General features: G+C 48.1%; 7 protein-coding genes across 7 annotated transcripts; 5 read left to right on the top strand and 2 right to left on the bottom strand.

Moving 5' to 3' along the window:
- Positions 1 to 877: 877 nt before the first annotated feature.
- LCP9604111_7131 (uncharacterized protein) lies at positions 878 to 1629 on the top strand (the record flags this gene model as incomplete). Its single annotated transcript, XM_039075130.1, has 4 exons — positions 878 to 948; positions 1178 to 1285; positions 1435 to 1462; positions 1588 to 1629. 4 exons carry the CDS (start codon positions 878 to 880, stop codon positions 1627 to 1629), a joined length of 249 nt encoding a protein of 82 aa, XP_038926829.1.
- A 2124-nt stretch (positions 1630 to 3753) lies between these two features.
- Positions 3754 to 7098, top strand: LCP9604111_7132 (MDM20/NAA25 family protein; the record flags this gene model as incomplete). Its single annotated transcript, XM_039075131.1, has 8 exons — positions 3754 to 3891; positions 3979 to 4254; positions 4336 to 4512; positions 4610 to 4953; positions 5024 to 5300; positions 5353 to 6121; positions 6182 to 6294; positions 6346 to 7098. The coding sequence occupies 8 exons, from the start codon at positions 3754 to 3756 to the stop codon at positions 7096 to 7098; spliced, it is 2847 nt and encodes a 948-aa protein (XP_038926830.1).
- A 186-nt stretch (positions 7099 to 7284) lies between these two features.
- Positions 7285 to 8473, top strand: LCP9604111_7133 (60S ribosomal eL36 domain-containing protein; the record flags this gene model as incomplete). The annotated part of the gene is made up of 4 exons (XM_039075132.1): positions 7285 to 7497; positions 7607 to 7621; positions 7912 to 8097; positions 8390 to 8473. The coding sequence occupies 4 exons, from the start codon at positions 7285 to 7287 to the stop codon at positions 8471 to 8473; spliced, it is 498 nt and encodes a 165-aa protein (XP_038926831.1).
- A 505-nt stretch (positions 8474 to 8978) lies between these two features.
- LCP9604111_7134 (putative UBX domain protein) lies at positions 8979 to 10549 on the bottom strand (the record flags this gene model as incomplete). The annotated part of the gene is made up of 2 exons (XM_039075133.1): positions 8979 to 10353; positions 10413 to 10549. 2 exons carry the CDS (start codon positions 10547 to 10549, stop codon positions 8979 to 8981), a joined length of 1512 nt encoding a protein of 503 aa, XP_038926832.1.
- A 332-nt stretch (positions 10550 to 10881) lies between these two features.
- On the top strand, positions 10882 to 11702 carry pup3 (proteasome core particle subunit beta 3; the record flags this gene model as incomplete). The annotated part of the gene is made up of 4 exons (XM_039075134.1): positions 10882 to 10884; positions 10962 to 10980; positions 11038 to 11492; positions 11559 to 11702. 4 exons carry the CDS (start codon positions 10882 to 10884, stop codon positions 11700 to 11702), a joined length of 621 nt encoding a protein of 206 aa, XP_038926833.1.
- A 2521-nt stretch (positions 11703 to 14223) lies between these two features.
- LCP9604111_7136 (ATP-binding response regulator) lies at positions 14224 to 17085 on the top strand (the record flags this gene model as incomplete). The annotated part of the gene is made up of 1 exon (XM_039075135.1): positions 14224 to 17085. The coding sequence occupies one exon, from the start codon at positions 14224 to 14226 to the stop codon at positions 17083 to 17085; it is 2862 nt and encodes a 953-aa protein (XP_038926834.1).
- A 1584-nt stretch (positions 17086 to 18669) lies between these two features.
- Positions 18670 to 20651, bottom strand: LCP9604111_7137 (endo-beta-1,2-glucanase; the record flags this gene model as incomplete). The annotated part of the gene is made up of 8 exons (XM_039075136.1): positions 18670 to 18780; positions 18843 to 19015; positions 19083 to 19354; positions 19414 to 19483; positions 19536 to 19803; positions 19867 to 19990; positions 20049 to 20299; positions 20352 to 20651. The coding sequence occupies 8 exons, from the start codon at positions 20649 to 20651 to the stop codon at positions 18670 to 18672; spliced, it is 1569 nt and encodes a 522-aa protein (XP_038926835.1).
- Positions 20652 to 20831: the final 180 nt, after the last annotated feature.

Here is a 20831-nt window from a genome sequence, read left to right on the forward strand (position 1 = left end):
CGAGCTCTTCAGGGCCATATGGCCAAGAGCAGGCCAAATATTTTTCGCTCCCCTAGCACTGGTGTCTACTCTGTATCTTATATCTTTGCTTCTCTGCCGCATCATCAAGGATCCCCAATGTATCTTCCTTGCTACTCACGGAGAAGTTGATATGGTCAATCGATGTCTATGGCAGAGACAAGGTCAATATCCGCATTCCTTGAGACAATGTCCAGAGCCTTGGGGCTTTTGTATGCGTCATAATAAATGGCGCACATCTTTGAATGGTTTCAGCACCTTATTTCATTGCTAATCAATATGGTGAATTCACTCCGCTGCGTATCCCCCCCGCAATTGATATTGGGACAGACTGCTCGAATATTCATACTTCTTTCGCACCTCTGGGTTCAAAATCCCCTTTATCATTTGCTGGCTAGTGAGAACAGCTCGGGAACACTAATAAAGTGTTTGTGCATTGCTTTTTTTCAACTTCCATATGATCATTTATATGTTGTAGTGCCCGTGAATATATATGTGGAGTATAAACTAGGAAGTTGCATTCTAAGAATGGAAATGTAAGCTATTTCAGTGGATCCACAAATCAGACATAACTAGAAGCCATGTCTATTTAGATACTTCATTCTAGACTTGTATCAAACCCAAAGTATTACATAAAAACATGGTGCTATGCAGACCTCGGGATTCTACATTGGCAGATCTCCGCGCCAAGACTGCGGATCCCCAATTCTTCTTGCGTCCAGCGCTAACTTCTGCTCCAATCAACCTCTACCTCCAATCTGATCTTCGAGCAACGCTTTGGCATTCTATTCTATTTGACTATATCATTTACCTAAAGTGTCCATTGCAAAGACAGGAGCAATAAGAACTCATTGCACCCATGGCGGCCGAGTCAACACAAGGAGACACTCACGACAAAGCGTGGGAAAGAGCGGAGAAGAAGTTCGCACAGTATGTTTCAATCTTTCTTCCCTCCTCTATACTTGTTTGTCCATTCTCAAAACATGATCTGGCATGTCTGAAGCCATCCGTGATCGCGGGATCATCTTACACGGACTATGGGGTCTTGAGAGCCACGCATAGCAACACAGGCTAGCCCGGTGGTTGCATCTATTCATCGGGCTGAATACACGTGGCTTTTATCTATACTGGTAGCTAACTAGCTAACTTGCGATATTAGTAAAAATGCTAGCGAGTACTACGACCCATGCCAAGACTTCGCAGATCGGAGTCTAAAGTGTATGAAACGGAATGCCTATGAGCGCGAAATGTGCCACGATTATTTCCAGTAAGTCGGTAATTATTCTGCGATTTAATTAAGACTTTGACTTGCTTTCCGTGCAATGTACTGGCTTTCGATCCACTTCTGGCCAGCTTGTACAATATTGTCATGATTATCATATTTGAGCTTTCACACTGACTGATGACCTTTTCTAGAGCTTATCGTGATTGCAAAAAGAACTGGGTAAGTTGAATATGAGACCTTTGCCATCACCTCAGCAATCTCCCGTCTCGGGCAGGCTATCCGCGAGATCCATTAACTTTGATTCGATATGCGTTGGAGCATCTTCGGTCGCTAACAAGGCACAGCTCACCCAGAAGAAAGTTTCTGCAACGCCTCAGCCCAAATAAGACATCTCTTTCATCTGGACCATTCTTATCGAAAAGATCGACAACTCCTGACTGGCAGGATCCCTGACATCCCCGAAGCAGTTGTTGCATGCCGATGCGTAGGGTGTGCTCGTTGATTAATTCAATATTCAGAAGCCTGTCAAAGCCAAATTCCTACCTTTTGTTCAGGTGATAAGCATTAGAATTGCTGGCGGGCATCATGATATTGCTAGGCTGGTAAGAAATTCCATTCCTGGCACGTCGAAACGCTTCATCGTCCGGTGCTGACTTGTGAGAGAAGCAGTTTCTCTATTGAATTTGCTTTCCTGCTTTTGAATCGCATATTGTACTATCTTTTGAATGATTTTAAGCTTGTATATTAACATTTTGCTGTGGTCTTGTCTATTTCGCACAGGTGTAGTGCTTCTGATCTTCATATTCGGTCGAGTACGACTCGTGCAGAATATGAAACATAACTCCTTATTTATATTCACAAGGTAGTCACCTGCTGTCATGTAACCAACAATTTGTTAACATGTCCCGGTTGACGTCCGTATAGACTTCCTGGGTTTGTTGTCTTCTAAACTCTTTTCCCCTTTCGTAATGACATTAGTACTCCATCTTGACCTCGCTGCTAAAAGCCTGATTACGTCAACCATCCGGGATGTCACTTCGTCGCCTAGGTATGATATTGAACTATCGGTCCACCTGGAATCAAATGAATGAATAATGGTATGGATTTCTCAATGAGTATGAAGATAAGAAGCAGAATTCCGCCCGACCATACCGCTCTCTAAGAGAGACGACAGAACATCGAATTCCCCCGATATAAATGTTCCTCTTGATATTCTCTGGAAGACAGCCATTCTTCCTACTCCTCCATCTCCATTGATCCGGTCGAATATCTTCAATTCCTGTCTTCAAATTGATCCCCTTAAGACCAGCAATCAAGAGAAATCGACCCCAGTGATGTAACGGAAGGCTTGTTCATCAAGCACAACATCTTGCATGTTAGGATGTCGGACAGGAACGTTGAATAGAGCACAATACGGTAATACCATTGGAGCACCAACAACTGTGGTCTTGGTCACATCAACTTCAGTACATAAATAGTGCTGCTGCATGTTAGGCGGCTTTTGGAGGAGGGGTGGCATTGGATTCTGGCGGAGGATGTCGATGTAGGCTTTGGTCAAGGGTCGAGGGGCACCGGGCGGAGCAAGCTGCCATTGCTCAAAATGTATAGCCGTCTTCTTGACAGAGATGAGAATCACAATGCGCACTTCTCCATTAGAGGCTCTAAATCTCCATTGAGAATCTTTAAGTAGCCTTGGTAGGCTCTCAGAGACCCCCGTTTCGATAACCAGGGTAGGCCATTGAAAATTTGTACTAGAAGGGCAACGTGCAGAGGGGCTGAAAACTTGGTCTCCCTCTTTGCCCCGTGATAAGGAGTTATATCGTGTCGCTCCGCCCTAATAATATTCATTACTTAGTCTCATGCTGATCAGTTGCAGAGTGACTCTCTGCACGAGTGCCGAAGTGGTGAATTCATGGCGATGCCCTGGTATCACGCGTAAAATACCTGTACTACCTTCAAACTCAAACCGGTAGTTCACACCCTTCAAACAATCATGATCCTCGAAGAGTCGCTCCGAGATGCGATGGGTTGTTTGGAGTAGAATAAGAACTGGTTTCCACTCTCTTCCTCGTCTTTTTCGAGGGTCTCGGCGATCTTCTCGGCCTCGAGCTGAACATATTTCAGTCGGCTGAATGTGCGAGTCACGGCACCAGATGGGAGCGCTGTCATGATGTCAGGCATGGTACGGGCGAAAGAGCATCGGAGGACATGATATCAGAGGAAGAAATTCCCATAAATATGGGACGATGGACTCCGACCCAGAATTAGATCGATGGACTTGTCATTTCTATTTTTGAGATACATCATGGCAGTATGGTGAGGGGACCGACTGACCGCCTACCCTTTGGTCTTCTTCCCCACCAAATAAAAAGTGACCGGAGTCGATCAGTCCACTCCAACTCAGATCATTGAACTTTTTTAGCCCATGCTGTGCTTCGCACAGTGATCAGATCGTTCTGCGAAAAACGCCAGTTGAAGAATTTCCCTGCACATCGAGCAAAACCTCCACCATGAGCTCCAGCAATGACGCGGTGTTTCTGCGTCGTAACAACCAAATCCAAGATGCCATTGACTCCCAGAATATGAAGCAGGCCTTACAGCTGATTGAGAAGCGCATGAAGAAAGGCGAGAACACTCATTTCCTGAAGGCGAGTGATTTTTATCATTGTACTCCGAATTTACCACCACTACGACGTCGTTAACTGTAAAGAACCAACTAACACGTGAGATAACAGGCCTGGAAAGCGAATGTTCTCTTCAACCATGCGGATGTGACACATAAAAAGAAGGGAATTGCAGAAACCCTCGAGCTGTGCAAGGCCGATCCACCGATCTCGGATTTAGACTCTCTCGACATACTCCACAGTACGCTGCGAAATATGGATGACTATACCGAGCTTCGGAGCGCTATATGGGAACGAGCAGCGAAGGCAAAGCCACAGGATCGTGATCTTCAGATGAGGTGGTTCAAATTCGGCTATGAGGCTGGTGATTGGAAGTCAGCCCAGAAAGTGAGTTGAGACGAAGCATATGCTACACCGGGATCATATGAAGGCCTATGTTGCTAACGAGTGCCTCCTTTCTTATAACAGGCTGCAATGAGTCTCCAAAAGAACTTTCCTCGGGAGCGAAAGTATTATTTTTGGGCCATCTTCCTCTGTTACCTCGTTTCGGATGACAAATCTAGTTCGGACATGGACCGCAAGTTGTTTGGGACACTTGCCTATCGCCTTGCTCAGAAAGCAGTAGCCGAGGTTCCCTCTAACCCGGTATGTGACTTTTTTCCAAGATTGCATGTCACTGGAAGTGAAGACGAATGAAAATTTTGGACATAAATGACTGACTGATTCAAATGATTTACTACAGACCGAATTGCTAAGCCCTCCGAGAGCGATACAAACCGCCGAGGAACTTCTCTTGGTTGTTCGAATTCTCGAATCACAGTCTCGTTGGGCAGAGATTGTGCAGGTTCTCAATAGTGAAAATACTGGTCTCAGCTCTCGGATTGTTAATAACGACAGGACCTTCATGTTAGCCAAAGTCACTAGCCTGGGGGCTGCCGAACTCTGGGAAGAGGGGCACTCATACGTCAAAGGCCTGCTTACCGTGCCTGAAGACGAAGCAGAGCGCAAAACTTTGCATGAGCGGGATGATTGGAAATACTGGAACTTGCTCATCCTAGCCGTGCGTCGTCTTGAAAAAAGTCCAGGGTATGTCTTCCAATATTTTTACTTCTACACCATCAAACCCTCAGCTAATAAATGGTTGCTTGGTTCATAGGCTACTTTCCGATACGCAGCAGCATATCGAGAAGTTCATCGAATTCAGCCCAAAGTCCCGCAACGCGCACATCGCTATTATGGACATAGTCCTAACCGGATTCAAGCGGGGCGAGCGGACAGAGGATGATCTGGTTATTGCGTGCCAAAGATACTTTGACCAACACAAGCACAAACTCTATGCTTTTAAAGACTTACGAGGGGTCTTGGAGACCCGTGATGATGCCTTGATTCACCGAGTAGCCCAAAATTGCTTGGACAGTGTCGAGGGGAAACCTGTACGTGCAAATTCTGCTAAACTCAGTCAATGCGAGCTAATCAAAATTCTAGGATGATGCCATTCCATTAATCAATGCGTACAAGCTGCAATACTGCGACCGGATTTCAGCCAATAAAAACGTATTGAAATCCAGTATCGAGACCCTTGTCCGCAATTGCCTTTACTTCTACGATGCATTCACGCTTTTAGCAAAGACACAGGACAAAAAACAAGAAAGCCAACCAGATACTGCTTCCGCGATGGAAAGCCGACCCACAGATGACTTCTGCATCATTGCCGCAATGGCCCTTCTTCAGCCTAACACAGCTGGCCAAGCATCTGAGAAAGTCAGTAACACTGCCCTGATTCGCGCCGCCGGGATTCTGGAACATCTTTTAATCGACTCACCTCATAACTACGAGGCGATTCTTATGTTGATTCGAATCTATCTTCTTCTCGGCGCTGGCTCTATTGCTTTGAGGTGGTTTGGCAAGCTGTCTATCAAGCAGATGCAATATGAAAGTGTTGCTCATAACCTCTTTACCCGCTTTGCCACCATCCACCCTCATCCCGCGCCTCTTATAGAGGGCGGAGAATACAAGGACTTTGACGCGCAAGTTGCATTCATTACCGCTCTCGACTTTTATCGTCATGCAAGCTTCACTATCAAGAACTCTTTGATAAAAGGACTTGATGATGGGACTTACGTGAATCTAGATGACACAATTGAGCTTCAAAAACGTATCAGGGACAGTATCTGCCGGAGAATGTGGGCACTGGACTTACGACGGATGCAAAGAATCCGCAAAGGAAACCACTTGGCCCTTCACGAGGAAATCGGTCAGCAATTCTCAGTCTCCCATGTACTCCTGACATACTTGAATACTAATTACCCTATAGCCCAGAATACATCACCGGCTCAAGACCAGCGGAAGTACGATGGTTTCATGGACCTAGAACGTTGTGGCAAACCTGCATTTGAGCACCGACTGCGCGCAGGTCCGGTTCCTGGGGTAAGTTTGTTGGCTTGAGTGACACCATGGCACCGACTAATGTGCATATAGGAAAATTGGCTGGCGTCCGCCCGGCTTACTGATCGACTTTTCAGTGTTCTTGAGAGCATCGGCAGTCAGAAGCCAGTCGTCTTGGAGCCAGAGCTGCCTGACATCGGCAAATTATCGCTCTCCCAGACTGATGTTGATCACACTGGTGCCGAGATAGATGCAGCCAAGATTCACGTAGAATTGTTGAAAGTGGCTATGTTTATGGCTGGATCGAAGGCCCATACTTCCACCGAAATTGAGACTGTTCTTGGCGAGATAGAGGATTGGTTGAAGGCTAAGAAAGAGGATCTAGCTCTGGAAGATACTGGAAATTCTCCCCTTATCATGAGGACGACCGTCCACTTCAGCCCAGGCACCCCAGGTGCACCGACATGGGAATATTTCCATACCATTTGGACCCTCGTGGAGACCCTCAAGGCTCTATGTAATATTTTCAACCTGAATTCTCGAAAGGCTGTGAAGACCGCCAAACTCCCTGCCGAACAAATGAACGGACTGAATACTCTTGTTCGTGAAGTTTTCGAGGATATCCGTTTGAACACCCGAAGTCTGAAACAGAGCCTTATTGAATCAGCCACTCTCAGTACACTCATTGATATGGTCAAGCGTGGGGATACAACTGATGAGTACGAGAAGCCGCTTCAAGAAGTCTTGGAAAAGGCGATGGACGAGTCTGCGCTCGAATTGTTCTGCGGAGAACTGAGAGAGAGCTGGGAGGAGGCACTTGACGGAGTGCTGGCTGCCAGGCTCTAATTCTGAATAAATCATGTGTCCATGAAAATACATTGTTAGAGTACATGTAAAACAATCCATGAGAGTGTTGATATCAACAAGTTCAGATGAAGTCCAGGTAGTAAGAGGTTGATCTATAAAAGGAGGGCAATATCTATCACGTGCACATGCCAAGCCACATGGACTTAGTTGCCTGAGGTGTCAGTAATGACGCTAGTCCCGATTAACCCAGCCCTAGCCCTAGTCACTCGCCTACCGCACCAACGCCAAGGCTCCATTTTGCGGTTCCAGGCAAAAGACCAGGCGAATTTCACACGGCTCTCTCACCTCCTCTTCGACAACCTCCGCCAACCCCTTCAGTCAACAACCGTCGAGATGGCCGAACGCTCCGGAATTGTGGTCGGACTCAACGCGGGCCGGGTACGTTCTTACTGTCTCTTTGCACCATGTTTGTCGCTCGTTTGAAGGTCGCTCGTTTGAAGGTCTCCCAAGGTCTCTTCTTTTCGTTCGCTCTGTTGGTCAACACAAGATCAGTCGGGTCATGGTTCATTGCGGAATCACTGGGAAATTATCGCGGCAAGAAGGATTGCGAATAAATCGCCGAACGAAGAATATCAGAGACTCACTGGGAAAAATTTCGATGTCACGGGAACAATATTTTGAATTCGACTTTGGCACCGGTGCCAGCACTCGCCATGCACGCAACTTTGATCCGACCACGCTACGAACCACCCCGACAGACAGACACGAACCGCGAATTGAAGAGAACATTGGGACCTGCGGCTGCTACATGAAACTTGGCGAAACAGACATACTGACTGCGTTCTGATATAGAAAACCACCGCCCTCAACACCCCCAAGACCCGCATCTCGCGCACCAAGGGCAAGTCTTCCCGCCGCACCGCTTTCGTCCGCGAAATTGCCCAGGAGGTCGTTGGTCTCGCTCCCTACGAGCGCCGCATCATTGAGTTGCTGCGCAACGCCCAGGATAAGCGTGCCCGCAAGCTCGCTAAGAAGCGCGTACGTCTACTCTCAATCCTTTTCCCGCTTTTGTATGGTCGGCTCTGTTGTACGGATTACATTGGATTTGGGGGTCGATTTGGTCGAGGTCTTGCTGTATACAGAATGGTACTGTATGGGCCATGCATGTCAATCATGCAGAGGAAGAGTCATCTCAACCTCTGCTTGGACAAGCCCGTGCAATAACTGTTCTGTTTATAGCGACTAAGATTCATGCCCAAACCTAATGATTTTACTATTATCAGAGCCTGTCGATCCATTGAGTCGACACTTTTGCTAACTTCGTGTCTAGCTCGGTACTTTCGGCCGCGGCAAGGCCAAGGTTGAGTCCATGCAGAAGGTTATTGCTGAGTCTCGCCGCACCGCTGCTCACTAAATTTCCGGACCCGTTCCTGTTTTTCTTTCGTTTTAACGACTCGACGCAAAAAAAAGCGTGATTCTCGGATCGGAAAGGGGGCGTGCATGAAGGGGAAGGCAACTATGGGATTCCTTCTCTGTCGTATGGAGTGAAACCATAATGAAAACAATTATTCAACCATTTTACGTGTGATATTTGCAATTGAGCCACTTTCTAAATGGAGGTTTACAACGTAGATGGAGAAGCGTATACCTTTGGCTCAAGCCGAGTGAGGTTTGATTCCATGTAAATATGGATGCAGAGGTGACAGCTTCACTACACATACACCATTCATTTGGTGTTAAGCCTAGATTTTCATTGAGGTTATCTATAAATGAAGTATGAAAGGCATGTGATTCTCAAGTCTATACGCACATCTAAGACGTTAATGCGTCTCGAAGGGATGCGCCACATAGTTAAGTCGTGAATCATCAAGAGCAGCACATGTCGCTCCCCTGAACCAAATACATTTCATTATCCCCTTTCATTTCTTACCCGGTAGCTTCAGCCACTTAGGCATAGCACCACTCTTCCGTGCCCCGCCGGACTTACCACCGCCCTGAGCGCTACTCGGACCCGGCTGTGAGGGAGCAGGCACATCTTCTTCCTTGATTTCAGGCGGATGCTCCACCTTGAGCTGTTGAGCTTGACTCCGAAGCTCGGGGCGTAGGGTCTCCGCTCGGCGTTCATGAACGAACGAGGCTGCGTTATCAGCCCAAGAAAAGTTGACGAGCACACGGCCAGCCAGCCCTAGATCTTTAATCAGATGCTTCTTGTCTGATGGAGGTATGGCGTTTGTATGCTTGGATCGGGATACCCCGTGGACAGTGAGAATGAAGTTCTCACTGGCGAACGATGGAGCAAGACACCCTCGTGCGAATTCATACAACGACTGCCCTGTGTCCGAGGTCCCAAATTTGGCGACCACTTGACTCTGATCTGGGAAACGGAGCTTCACATCGACCTCGTGAATTGCTGCTCGTCTTGCCGCTTCTGCCTCTGCCTTGGCAGCGATCTCGGCGTCCGTTGGCAAGCGTTTTGGGCGAGAGGACTCGTTGAGTAACCGCTGGTGCAGTTTTGCGTGCTCGATAGAGGGTATGTAATCACTCTCATTGTGGTCTAATTTTGCCGAGGAAGGAGTGTCTTCTGAGGGAGGAGAGAAGACAGTAATTGCTCGACCAGAATCGGCCGTGGAAGTGGCCGGTTCGGAGGTAGATGGGGGAGGGGCGACTTCGTCTGATGCGACGGTGACACTGGAGGGCTCGGGTTGCGATGAACTGGAGAGCTCTTGAACAGGCTCATTGCTTGTACTGTCAGCGGGAGCTGCTGTGGGCGCTGCGTTCTTATCCTGTGCCGGAGGAGCCTCATCCTCTGATGACTTGAAGAACTCGCCAATCTTCACCATGGCTTCTTCGATAGGCTCTTCGGTCCGTCGGAAACTGAGCCGTATAAGAACATTCCCACTATTGAAACCTAGCTGGGCTAGGGTTTTTTGTAGATCTGTGAAGCTCGATACTTCACGTTCCAAAATCTGAAGGACGGGGATCTCATAGTACAGTCGTCCGGCGACATCTCCACTATCGGCAGAGGGCGCTGCCCGTGAAGTGAGGTTCCGTACTGGGCCACTCCCTGCAACTCCCGCCTCGAACTTGCGTAGTACCATCCAGAGTGTAGTCGTACTGGGAAATTTATCAAGTATGCGGCCATTCGGGGCACCACGAGCCTCAGATTCGGGCAGTTGCAGGGCGACGGTTACGACTGACGGGGAGCGGGAGATTTGAACAAGTTCAATTTTTGCCCCAGAGATGAGACCAGACAGACGGTAGGAAAGAGAAAGGTCTAATTGCTTGCGATTGTGTCTGTTGCGTGGAGAAGACCGGGTTAGTGTTGTCATCGGAGACAAGGAACACCAACTCACTTTAATGAGTATTGACTAGCATTATATCCAAGCTTCGAGCATGCTTCCTGTAGGATATCGGTCAAGTGTTTGGTGGGAGTAGTCTTGATTGTTGCCCGCCTGGCTGTCGCATCGATTACCACAACGTGGGCACTCATTGTGTATAGAGGAACACTAGCTCTGGCAATAAATAGGGAAGGTTGAATATCTCAATCAAGAGATTTTAAACGGACAGATCAAGATAAACAAGTGTGAAACTCGAATGCGGGGAGAAAGACAGCGCAGAAAGTAGTCGGAAGGTCGCATACGAACAGGCAGCGGTGCGGGCGTCATCTGAGCTCTCGCGTACCTCAGAGCTTCCCCGTCATCAACTCACCTCCATCACCTCCCCCAACCCGCCCCCTTCTCAACCACTTTTTCTCTTCTTTTTTCTTGTGCTTTAGCTCTGGAATATCCCTTTTATATTGAATTGCATTGAAATCCTGCAATAATGGTAAGAAAAATGCTCCCTTTGTGCACATCGTCCACGAATCTCTGGACCTCAAAGCTGACCGACTTCTCCCATCACAGTCTAACCCCTTCGACATCAGTATGCCGGAACCTTGTCCCTCGTGAATAGTCAACTGAAATACTAATTGTTCTGCAGATGGCGGTGCCTGTGTCGCCATGGTGGGCAAGGACTGCGTCGCCATCGCCTGTGACCTTCGTCTGGGCATGCAGTCCCTGACCATCTCCAACAACTTCCCCAAGATCTTCAACTACGCCCCATCCACCTATCTCGGCCTGACTGGCCTCGCAACTGATGTCAACACCGTCTCCGATCTCTTCCGTTACAAGGTCAACATGTACCGGCTGCGCGAGGAGCGCGACATCGCACCGCAGACCCTCGCCAACCTAGTGAGCTCATCGCTGTATGAGAAGCGCTTCGGTCCTTACTTCGTCAGCCCTGTGCTGGCTGGTATCAACCCAACAACAGGGAAGCCGTTCATCTGTGGCTTTGACAGCATTGGCTGTATCGATTTCGCCAAGGACTTCATTGTCAGCGGAACGGCAAGTGACCAGCTTTTCGGTACTTGCGAGGGTCTGTGGGAGCCTGATCTGGTATGTATTATTGGTGTTATCGTACAACTTGTTGAATTCGCCGTCTAACACAGTTTGTCATTACAGGCCCCCGAAGACCTCTTCGAGACAATCTCACAAGCCTTGCTTAGCGCCGTGGACCGAGATGCTCTCTCCGGTTGGGGTGCCCAGGTTTACATTATAGAGAAGGACAAGGTTACCCAACGCTTATTGAAGGGACGACAGGATTAGATTTGGGGAAGTGGTTGTTTTGGGCTTTCCGTTGGTTTGAGGGCAAATCCCGGCGTCTACGGTCTTCACTGGATGATATGTGCCGTGTACGGTCATCAATGACGGGATAGTACAAGATCAACGTGAGAGCGGTTGATACCTGAGCTGAAGGACAGTTTTGTTCTTTTGGCTCCATGTTTTTCTTACTCCTATCACGATAATAAAAGGCCCCGTTGTCATGTCACGGCAGTGTTCCAATTTGCATCAGAATTCAACATATTTACCAGGGAAACGGACCAAGTCCAGTCTTCGAGAATCAGTAATCATCCCGTCTGTTCAAAAGCTTTGACTGACCTTTGTCTCTCTTCATAGCTGCCCACCTCCAGTAGAGAATCCCTTCGAGGATATAAAGCGAACGAGTGAGAATATGACCAGCACGAGCTGTTGGCTACAGGAACCTTTTGATACCAGACACCAACTTAGGCACTTCCTAGGTCACAAAATGGCCACTATTATTACTCCGTTTCCCAAACTGTAGGGGATATAGTTGGTTGTTCTAATTATGTCCATAGTCGCACTCCGGTGTTCCTCGGTCTAGAATGCTGATATTGTACAATTTTCAAGGACGAGAGCTGTATGAGCTTAGTTAATTTGACGCGATGCGCACATTCAAACTAGAAATATATTCCCAAGAGCAGGCTAACTGGACGGTCAATTCTAGCATTCACTACATCCACGGGTACATGAGTGCCTGACAACATGATATTGCCTAAATAGGAACCGGCCATGGGAAATAACGGAAAGTGCTTCACATTGCTCATATGCTATGCTTGGATTTCTCAATCATTTTCTCAGGTCCCCCACTTCATGTCTTTTATGCCGAACATGCCTTCAGAAACAGAGCACCTAGAGCCCTCTATGCCGAGCCTGCCTCCAGAAATAGAGCCCACAAAGGCTTCTATATCAGACCTGCCTCTAGAGCTCATGGACGAGATAATTCAACTGCTCCCCATAAAGTGTCAGGTCTGCTTTGCACTCAGCTGCAAGTCTTTATATGTACGCTATCAAAATGTTTTCGCACAAGAGGAATTTGCCTTCCTTACATATAACTCCGACGGGGGTTGGCTTCCATATGGGGTTTTAGCTAAGAATTCCAGCCGGGAAACAAATTTACGCCGTCAACTTCTTTGTCGACTTCAAGGACCTAGAAGACTTTACTGTTGCTCATGCACCAAGTTACACCTGGCCAACGAGTTTGAGTCCTCCGAGAGGGAATACAGCACTGGGATAAACCGCAAATGCAAGTATCCCGGGTTTGTAAACGTCTGTCCCTGCAGTCCGTTGGATATTAGAGCAATGGCTCGAATGCTGGAAGGGTGTCAACATGAATGCATCGAATGGCACCATTGCTCGGTCACAATCGCGCCTGAAGTGGTTGCCGACGTGAGGATCTACATTTCACAAGATGAGCAGACATATTTGCGAGTCCGGAGCCAATGGGAGATCGCTTACACTAAGGAATGGTTCGATTACCCAAATATTGCCCGTTTTTTGGGCTGCCCTCATCGCTCTATCGTCCCCAAATCCCCAGTCTCTCGTCTGTGGTATGGCCAATCGGACGAATGCTTTGCGTGCAGCCTTTATAGGAAGGGCCACTGGAATGAGATTGGCAAAAAATTCGGAATTGAGATAACACGAACACTCGATGCTCGTGAGATCTTAAGAAGTGAAGTAGATGCTAAGCATTCGATGCATTGCTCTTGAGATACAGTCAATTAAAGATATATTTAGAACAGTCGAATCCATCCTTTTTCCGCTTCTTTCCGCTGTCTATATACAACCTAAGTACCTGGAAAATTCCAGAAGATATTTAAAAAACATCTAACACGACATCCAAAATACCTATAAAAACGCTACTATTAGTTGAATGGATCATATAGCTCTCAATTAAGGCCACACACGCGGCCGACCCTTGTAAACATACATATAGTACGGCTAGTAGATCTGTTCTATAAGATCTTAGATGTACCGAGTACCTTCCCTATCATAGATAACAGCCGGGGAAATCAGGTACTTGGTACCCGATGGCCCTCTCCTGATCTAGATCCCGCTGATCCTGCAGTGCAGCCTCCGTGCGCCTCCGTGCATCTCCGCAGGATTCAAGGGAAAAAAGACACAACACACAAAGAGGAGATCGATTGTCAAAGGGAAATTAAAGCTTCAGAGAAGCCTGAAACATCTCTGCTAGAAATATCATTAGCTACCAGAATCTATAAAGCTTTAATGACTTCTTGTTTCAGGCCGTGTCTAGACCGCCCCTCCCCATCGAACTAACGGAAAATCCCCTCTCCCCTCCTTCTGAGCGTCTTCTCTCTTTAATATTTCATATTTTAGTGAATGTACGTTGAAGTTGTCTGATCCATCCACGGTGTCTATTGTTCATACAATTGAATGCTATGGTCCTTACCACCACCCTCGGATAAACACGAGAGCCCGAACAACGAATCCTCGAACCGACGTCACTTTCACTGCCACATGGACTATGCCCGACATGCCCGAGCCGGATGTCTCTCACGCTGTCCAACCGTGTCCCACGCCATTCCCCTCGTGCAAGTCGGAGTGCATCACCGGCGACGGACTAAATGCCGTTCATGACGATGGAGATGTGCAACGCGACTTGGGAACATGGAATGATGGTGTCCAGACCACTGCCATTGAACAATTGGTTGCACTCAAAAAGTGTCTGCGGGCAGCCGACACCGAGCTGTTCTGGAAACGGCTTATGGAGGACATGACGTCTATAACCAAAGCCCAGTATGGGTTCGTTGCTCGGAGGGTGCACGGAACTGAGCCCATGCCAGAATTAGGCGGGCGGCGCCCGTCGGTTTTTGGTGCAGCTTTCTACTACAATGATGGTTATCAGAAAGTTGGGTTGCAGCGAAACAATTATTTCGCGGGAGGGAACCCCCTATTGCACATGGACCACGAACGGCGTTGTTTGGTCCCCGAGAACCTCAGCTCGCTCTTATCGTTCGGTGATGATCAATTGCCGTTCGCCGCCGATGGTTATTTGGCGATTCCCCTCTTTTCGGCTGGAAAGTGCCTGGCGCACCTCGGGTTGATGTGGTCGAAAGAAGGTCTCCGGCATAGAAATCTGTCCTGGTCCTTCCTGGAGATGATTCTCCACTCGCTCGAAGACCTGATTATACAACGGCTGGACACAGGGGAACAAATTCTAGATGAACTGTTAGATTCCCTAACGAAAAATACCTCCGAGTTCCACAACCCCCAGACTGCCACCTTCCATGAAGCCGCTGATTTCAACTCCCATGATTTCAACTCCCACCCCCTCAAACCCTACGCCCGAAGCTTATCCCATGAGCTGAGGACCCCAATGCAGGGTGTGGTAGGCATGCTTGATGTCATGCATGCTACAGTACGCGAGGCGATGGAGGTCCAACCTCCTATCAAATCGGGAGACATTTTTCAATCGCTCAAGGAGGGAATTGAAATGGTTCAAGATAGTGCGAGACGTGCGGTTGAAGCGGCTGACAATGTCGTTCATGCTTACGAGCTCAACATGCAAATTCCCAAAACCCCACTCCGGGAGGAGCCCGACATACTAGGCGGTCTCACAGTCCCACCTGCTATACCCGAGACTCGGCCGAGCATCTTCATCGAAGGGAATAACATCGCTGTAAACCCGTACAAACGGCGGCGGAGCCTACCATCGGAGCTGAACACCCGACCAGTGCGCAAGCAAAGACTGCGTGCAGTTTCGTCCCGGCAAGAGCTTTCGCCCCGCAGCGAAGAAGTCAAGAATGCTGTTCACGAAAGCGACCAGATCGTACATGCTACCCCAGCTCGCCAGTTCGAAGCTGTATTGGCTAACATGGCCGATCCACGCCCGTCTCTCGCAGTCCGACGATCCGCCCCTCACCTACTCCTTGAGGGAATCAATGTGAACTTAAGACGTTCTGCTTTGCGATTTACCAAATTACGAGATCTTCTCCGCTTGGTAATCAACGAGTCTCTTCACGTTGGTGGCCGACCGGACTCTGCTGTTAGCAATGCAACCGAGTTTGGCGAACGGATTGAGATTCGGTCGCGGTCCTCAAACGGTGAATTGTTCACCAAGGTTGTGGACTGGTCTGTAGACCCTTCATTACCGGACACCCTTCTTGCCGATGACCGTGATTTGGCCAAACTAATCTCGTGCGTCTTTCTCAACGCGATTAAATTTACCAACAACGGCACCATTACTGTTTGCGCGACTATTGACCCCAAGAAGAATGATGTTCATATTCTTGTCCGCGATACCGGCCCGGGAATCCCCGCTGCATTCCTACCCAATCTCTTCAAGCCATTCGCTCGGGGAGATGCATCGACCACAAGAAGCAAAGATGGCCTGGGTCTCGGTCTCCTCGTGGCCAAGGGCCTTTCACGCAAAATGGGCGGTGACTTGACCTGTGTGCGTTCGTCGACTTCCGGTCCTATGCGTGGTACAGAATTTCGAATTCGAATCCCCGTCAACCAACGTGAAGCTGAGCTCCGCCCTGAAACTCCCGGTGAGAGTGTTTCGACGCCATCCACCTCTACCACCGACAAAACACGACAGGGCAGTGCCAGTAGTTCTCTGTCTGATACCTCTCCCTTTAACTCCCCATTTATCCTACTCCAGAATCGTCAGCAACAGCCGACACCAGGCACCATCGACGAAAACATGTCTCAAAGCCCAACACTCCTGCGACCGTCATCACAAACCCTTTTGAATCGAACACATATTTCCGGCGATGCATATGACAAGAAGCTTGGCGAGAAATATCCGCTGCGCTTTCTCGTTGCTGAAGATAATCGAATTAACCGGCGCGTACTGGTGAGCATGCTACGCAAACTTGGCTACTGCGATGTACTTGAAGCGGCCGATGGCAAAGAAGCAGTCCAGATCGTCCAAGGCATTCTCTCCGCGCCAAAGCCCCCTGTCCTAGACATTGATCTCGATCCAGTAAACGCAATGCAAGGCGTCATCAATGAGCCTCATCAGACTACAAAAACCAGACCGATCGATGTGATTTTGATGGATCTTTGGATGCCTGAAATGGACGGATATGAAGCCACCTTACGAATCCTGCAGATGGTCGAGAACCATCGGGACCAACATGCTGCTTTTGAGCGACCGGACCCCAAGAACCCTGATTCCATGGAAATGGATCCAATTCCCAACTCCTTATGTACACCACCCCCTCCCACAGTTCTTGCTGTGAGTGCCGATGTTAGTGACGAGGCATTGAATCGCGCCTCCAGAGTGGGAATGAAAGGCTATATGACGAAACCATATAAACTCTCTGACCTCCAACGGCTGATTCTCGAATTCTGCGGCGGTACTGGCAACGGCGTTGTCTAAATCCTAGTATAACCACTAGGCCGCCCATCCGAACATGATGTTGCTTCCTTGCATTTCCATGCCCAGACATTATACCCATTGATGCGGATATTTTTCTTTTCATGTACAGACCCCACCCCCAATTGCTTTGTTCTTTAGCCCAGGCGCCTCTCACGTTAGGGTATGCATTGACTCGGCGACCTATTCATTTTCAACTGCCATATACCATCCTTGTCATTTTTTGGCCCTTTTTCAGCTAGGGGAAATACCATGATCTAGTTAATAGACGTGTGCGAACTAGCCAGCCCTGGAGCCGACTGGTTTTTGTTAGGGACATAAGCATGTGATCACATCACGCTTGATCATAACTTCTCTTCTTTTCCTCTTCTTCTCCCCATTGCTAGTTTCCTCGTTGAATGAAATCTTTCTTTTGACCAGAACGTCTGCAACAATTTGATCCAAAGCCTTCAACATTTACTTACCAAGGCTTATTCAGCACGCTTTTTATTAAGCATCTATGGATGCTCACAAGGTATATAAAACAAGCTAACATAGTCGTCTTATCCACAGCAATATAAGTAACCGCATTGTTTGCATCTCGGTTCGCCCTGGCAACGACCAGGAACCCTTAGGTCCATACTGCACCAATCTGCTATCCGGAGAGAAGACCTGTGTCAGTTCTCCGGGCGATCTTCAGAACTTAACCACCATTGTGGCCGCTATCCATACGGGCATCAAACCAGAACCATGGCTTATGATTCCTCACCCTCGTCATGATGCACCCCACCGATTACTCGAACACCAGATATCATTCTCATGACGAAACTTCACCGCCAGTGCATGCAAATCCACCATCTGCAACGTGACAATCGGATAAAACTCTTGCAAGATAGACTCCACTGCACATTAATATACTCCTTAAATCCAGCCCCGGCCACATCCTTATCACCTAGACCTAGCATCTATGGAAGACGCGGGCGGCTTGCTCCCTGGGACACCGAAACAACAAAGGGAATCTTTTGGCGCTCGCGACGCGGCGCGGAAGAAGGCAGTGGAGGGACAATACAGACTCCATGGAAGCCAGTGTCACCTCACCATAAGACAAGCGGAAGTGTGTTTTGTTTCCTCTGAATTTGCGGCCTCCACTCGGGCCTAGTGGCGGCGACTCATTTCCTGCATGATTTCGTGGAAACTATCTTCGCCGTGAGTGGCTTTGAGACCATCGAGAAGATTGGTACGTTGGGTATCTGAGAAGGTCATGAAGTCGTCCTCGCTGGCGTTGAGGAGCTGGTCTTGGGTCTAGCCTGGGGGTAGAAGGACACAATTCGCTCTTAGTGAGGTGGAATGAGGTATATTCATTCTGACAACAGCGGTCGGATGTGGGATTTTTAGCGTTTATGAATATATTCACTACTACGTTTAGAAAGACGTGTGCTCCAAGGCAATAATTTTCATTTCTCTAGATCAAGTCGATATCAACCCTAATGCTTTCTTCTTGCATTTTCTGGGGAGCCAGCATATGTCATGAGTTGAAAAGACTTCTGGAATATAGGCCTATACATCCGTCTTTTATATGAACCTATTGTCATATTGACATAGGCAGCTCTACTCGCAAAGTGTGAAATCGTCCAATCCTGAATCAGGAACAGCCACGTGAGGGAGGCAGAGGTCGACATTCTCTCCTTTAAGGTGCTTGAAGACCCGAGAGTACTCGGTCTATGAAGAAATTAGCAACTTCCCTTTCCACATGGTCCTTTAGGGCATCCGGGAGCACAAACCTCAATGATGTCCACAAACTCATCATATACGTGATCCGCCTTCATCTTCTGACGAACGAGATCGGTCACTCCGCCCAAAATTGCGACTACCGTAGTGACCTTGCTGTCCCAAGTGAGAAGTGCGGAAACCCCCGTTCCATCAACACGAGTGGATTCAGTGCTGCCATAGATATCTGGAGAGTTATTTCGATTAGCATCATACCAATCAAACCGTCTTGATATCTAAAAGGTGTCACTGACTCTGCATTTTCTTGGCAATAACCATGTTCCTCCACCAGGCGAGTCCGACAGACTTGTCAACCAAAATTGTCGGGAATACACTGTACGGCGTAATGACGTCTAGCTCCTGGACAGTCTGGTTTGATATGGAGGGGATACCAGCGTTCGAGATATAGCCGGTTACGTCGCCGATTGAGGGATCGGTGATGTTGTTAACTGAGGCGAACATGCCGGGCAACTTCGTGGCGACTGAGTTGCAGGTCCGGACTCGCTCAGCGTTCTTAAATAGGCGACTAAATGGGAAACTGTTAGTACATGAAAGCCTATCTCTGTCTTCTGCTTGAAGTCTTACCGGACAATATCGATGTCATAGTAGGGCATCTCCATCACTTTCCAGGTTTCGTGGCTGGAGAACCAGAATCCTGTCTCAGAATTAGCCACTGTCTTCTAGTCTTTCCTTTCATATCCACAAACCTTTTTGGACAGTGATAGGCCCGAAACCGCCCATTTTGTAGTCCACGCTCACCAGCTGGGGCCTTTTGATTTCCCATAGCGCCTGCTTATCGGCCTTTGACAGACCACCGAAGAATTGTAGCCAGAATGTGAAAATCTCGCCTTCGAAAGGGTCGTCCAGTAAATCTTTAGTCTCGCATAGATACGACTGATCCGGGTGATTGACAGGGAGGGATTGGTCTTTAATGTCAATGACGGTACAGACCCGGCCCTTGCCTTTGTAAAAGATCTGATTAACAGACAGGAGATTAGCGACTGATCCAAATCTAACGGGGAATCATGGGTTACATACCTTAGCAGCAGTAGTTTTAGTGTAGTCCATCCAAACCTGCCATTTCTGTGCGAGTTCCCGATAGCTTTTATTGCCTGTATTCTCAAGAGCCTGGATGAAACCATATACAGCCCATATAAGTTCACTATACAGATACTTATTGTTAGCCTAGAAACCAGAACGAGGGAAAAGAATATACATACCCATTATCTAGAGAAGGCACGCGGTTGACCCAGGCTGTCACTGGAGTTAGATCTTGAGCATCCGCTGTGACCCAGGGCAAGAAGCCTCCGAATCCTGGGTAAGTCTCATTGAATTTGAGATACGTCTGCAACTTTTTCTGCATAATAGAAGCCGCGATTTTAGGAGCCTCTGCTGTATTCTCAGGCGAGAGGAACCGAGCAGCCTCCGGAGAGCCAGCAACAGCTTGGGCGTACAGCATGATTTGAAGGGACTATTGGAATATGAGTTGAGGGCTTTCAAACAGTAGGAAAATGAGCACAAACCTCTTTGCTGGCAGCACTGAACGTGTGCTTGGTTGTTGCCTCGCCGGTCACCCAATCGATGTTAGTGCCATCGTAGGAGATACCATTGTTGCTATTATATGAGATGTTGTTCTGATGAAACTTGCCCTCCCAATACAGCATATCATTGATGAAGGCAGTAGGATCTCGAAGGACTTGCTTTTGGGAATATTGATGCGCAAAACGACATGACGGCTCCTTGGTATGTCCGGATATCGATGGTAGAGCATTGACCAATGTTGTCCATGTTAGAACATGGCCGAATTTCTCGTGGAGACGCATGTCAGGAGCTCAAAGTAAAGAGTTGAATACCGAATTAGACTGACTAGCTATCGAAACGGACATCTCGACTCATATAAATACTGTATGCTTCTGACTTGAGGCGGAAATCGAGTATTTGCCGAATTTCCATGTCCACGAATTATATCACATCACGAGTCTCTGGGGTCCCCGCATTCCAAG

The sequence above is a fragment of the Penicillium roqueforti genome, assembly GCF_015533775.1.
Source record: "Penicillium roqueforti strain LCP96 04111 chromosome Unknown scaffold_21, whole genome shotgun sequence".
NCBI lineage: Eukaryota > Fungi > Ascomycota > Eurotiomycetes > Eurotiales > Aspergillaceae > Penicillium > Penicillium roqueforti.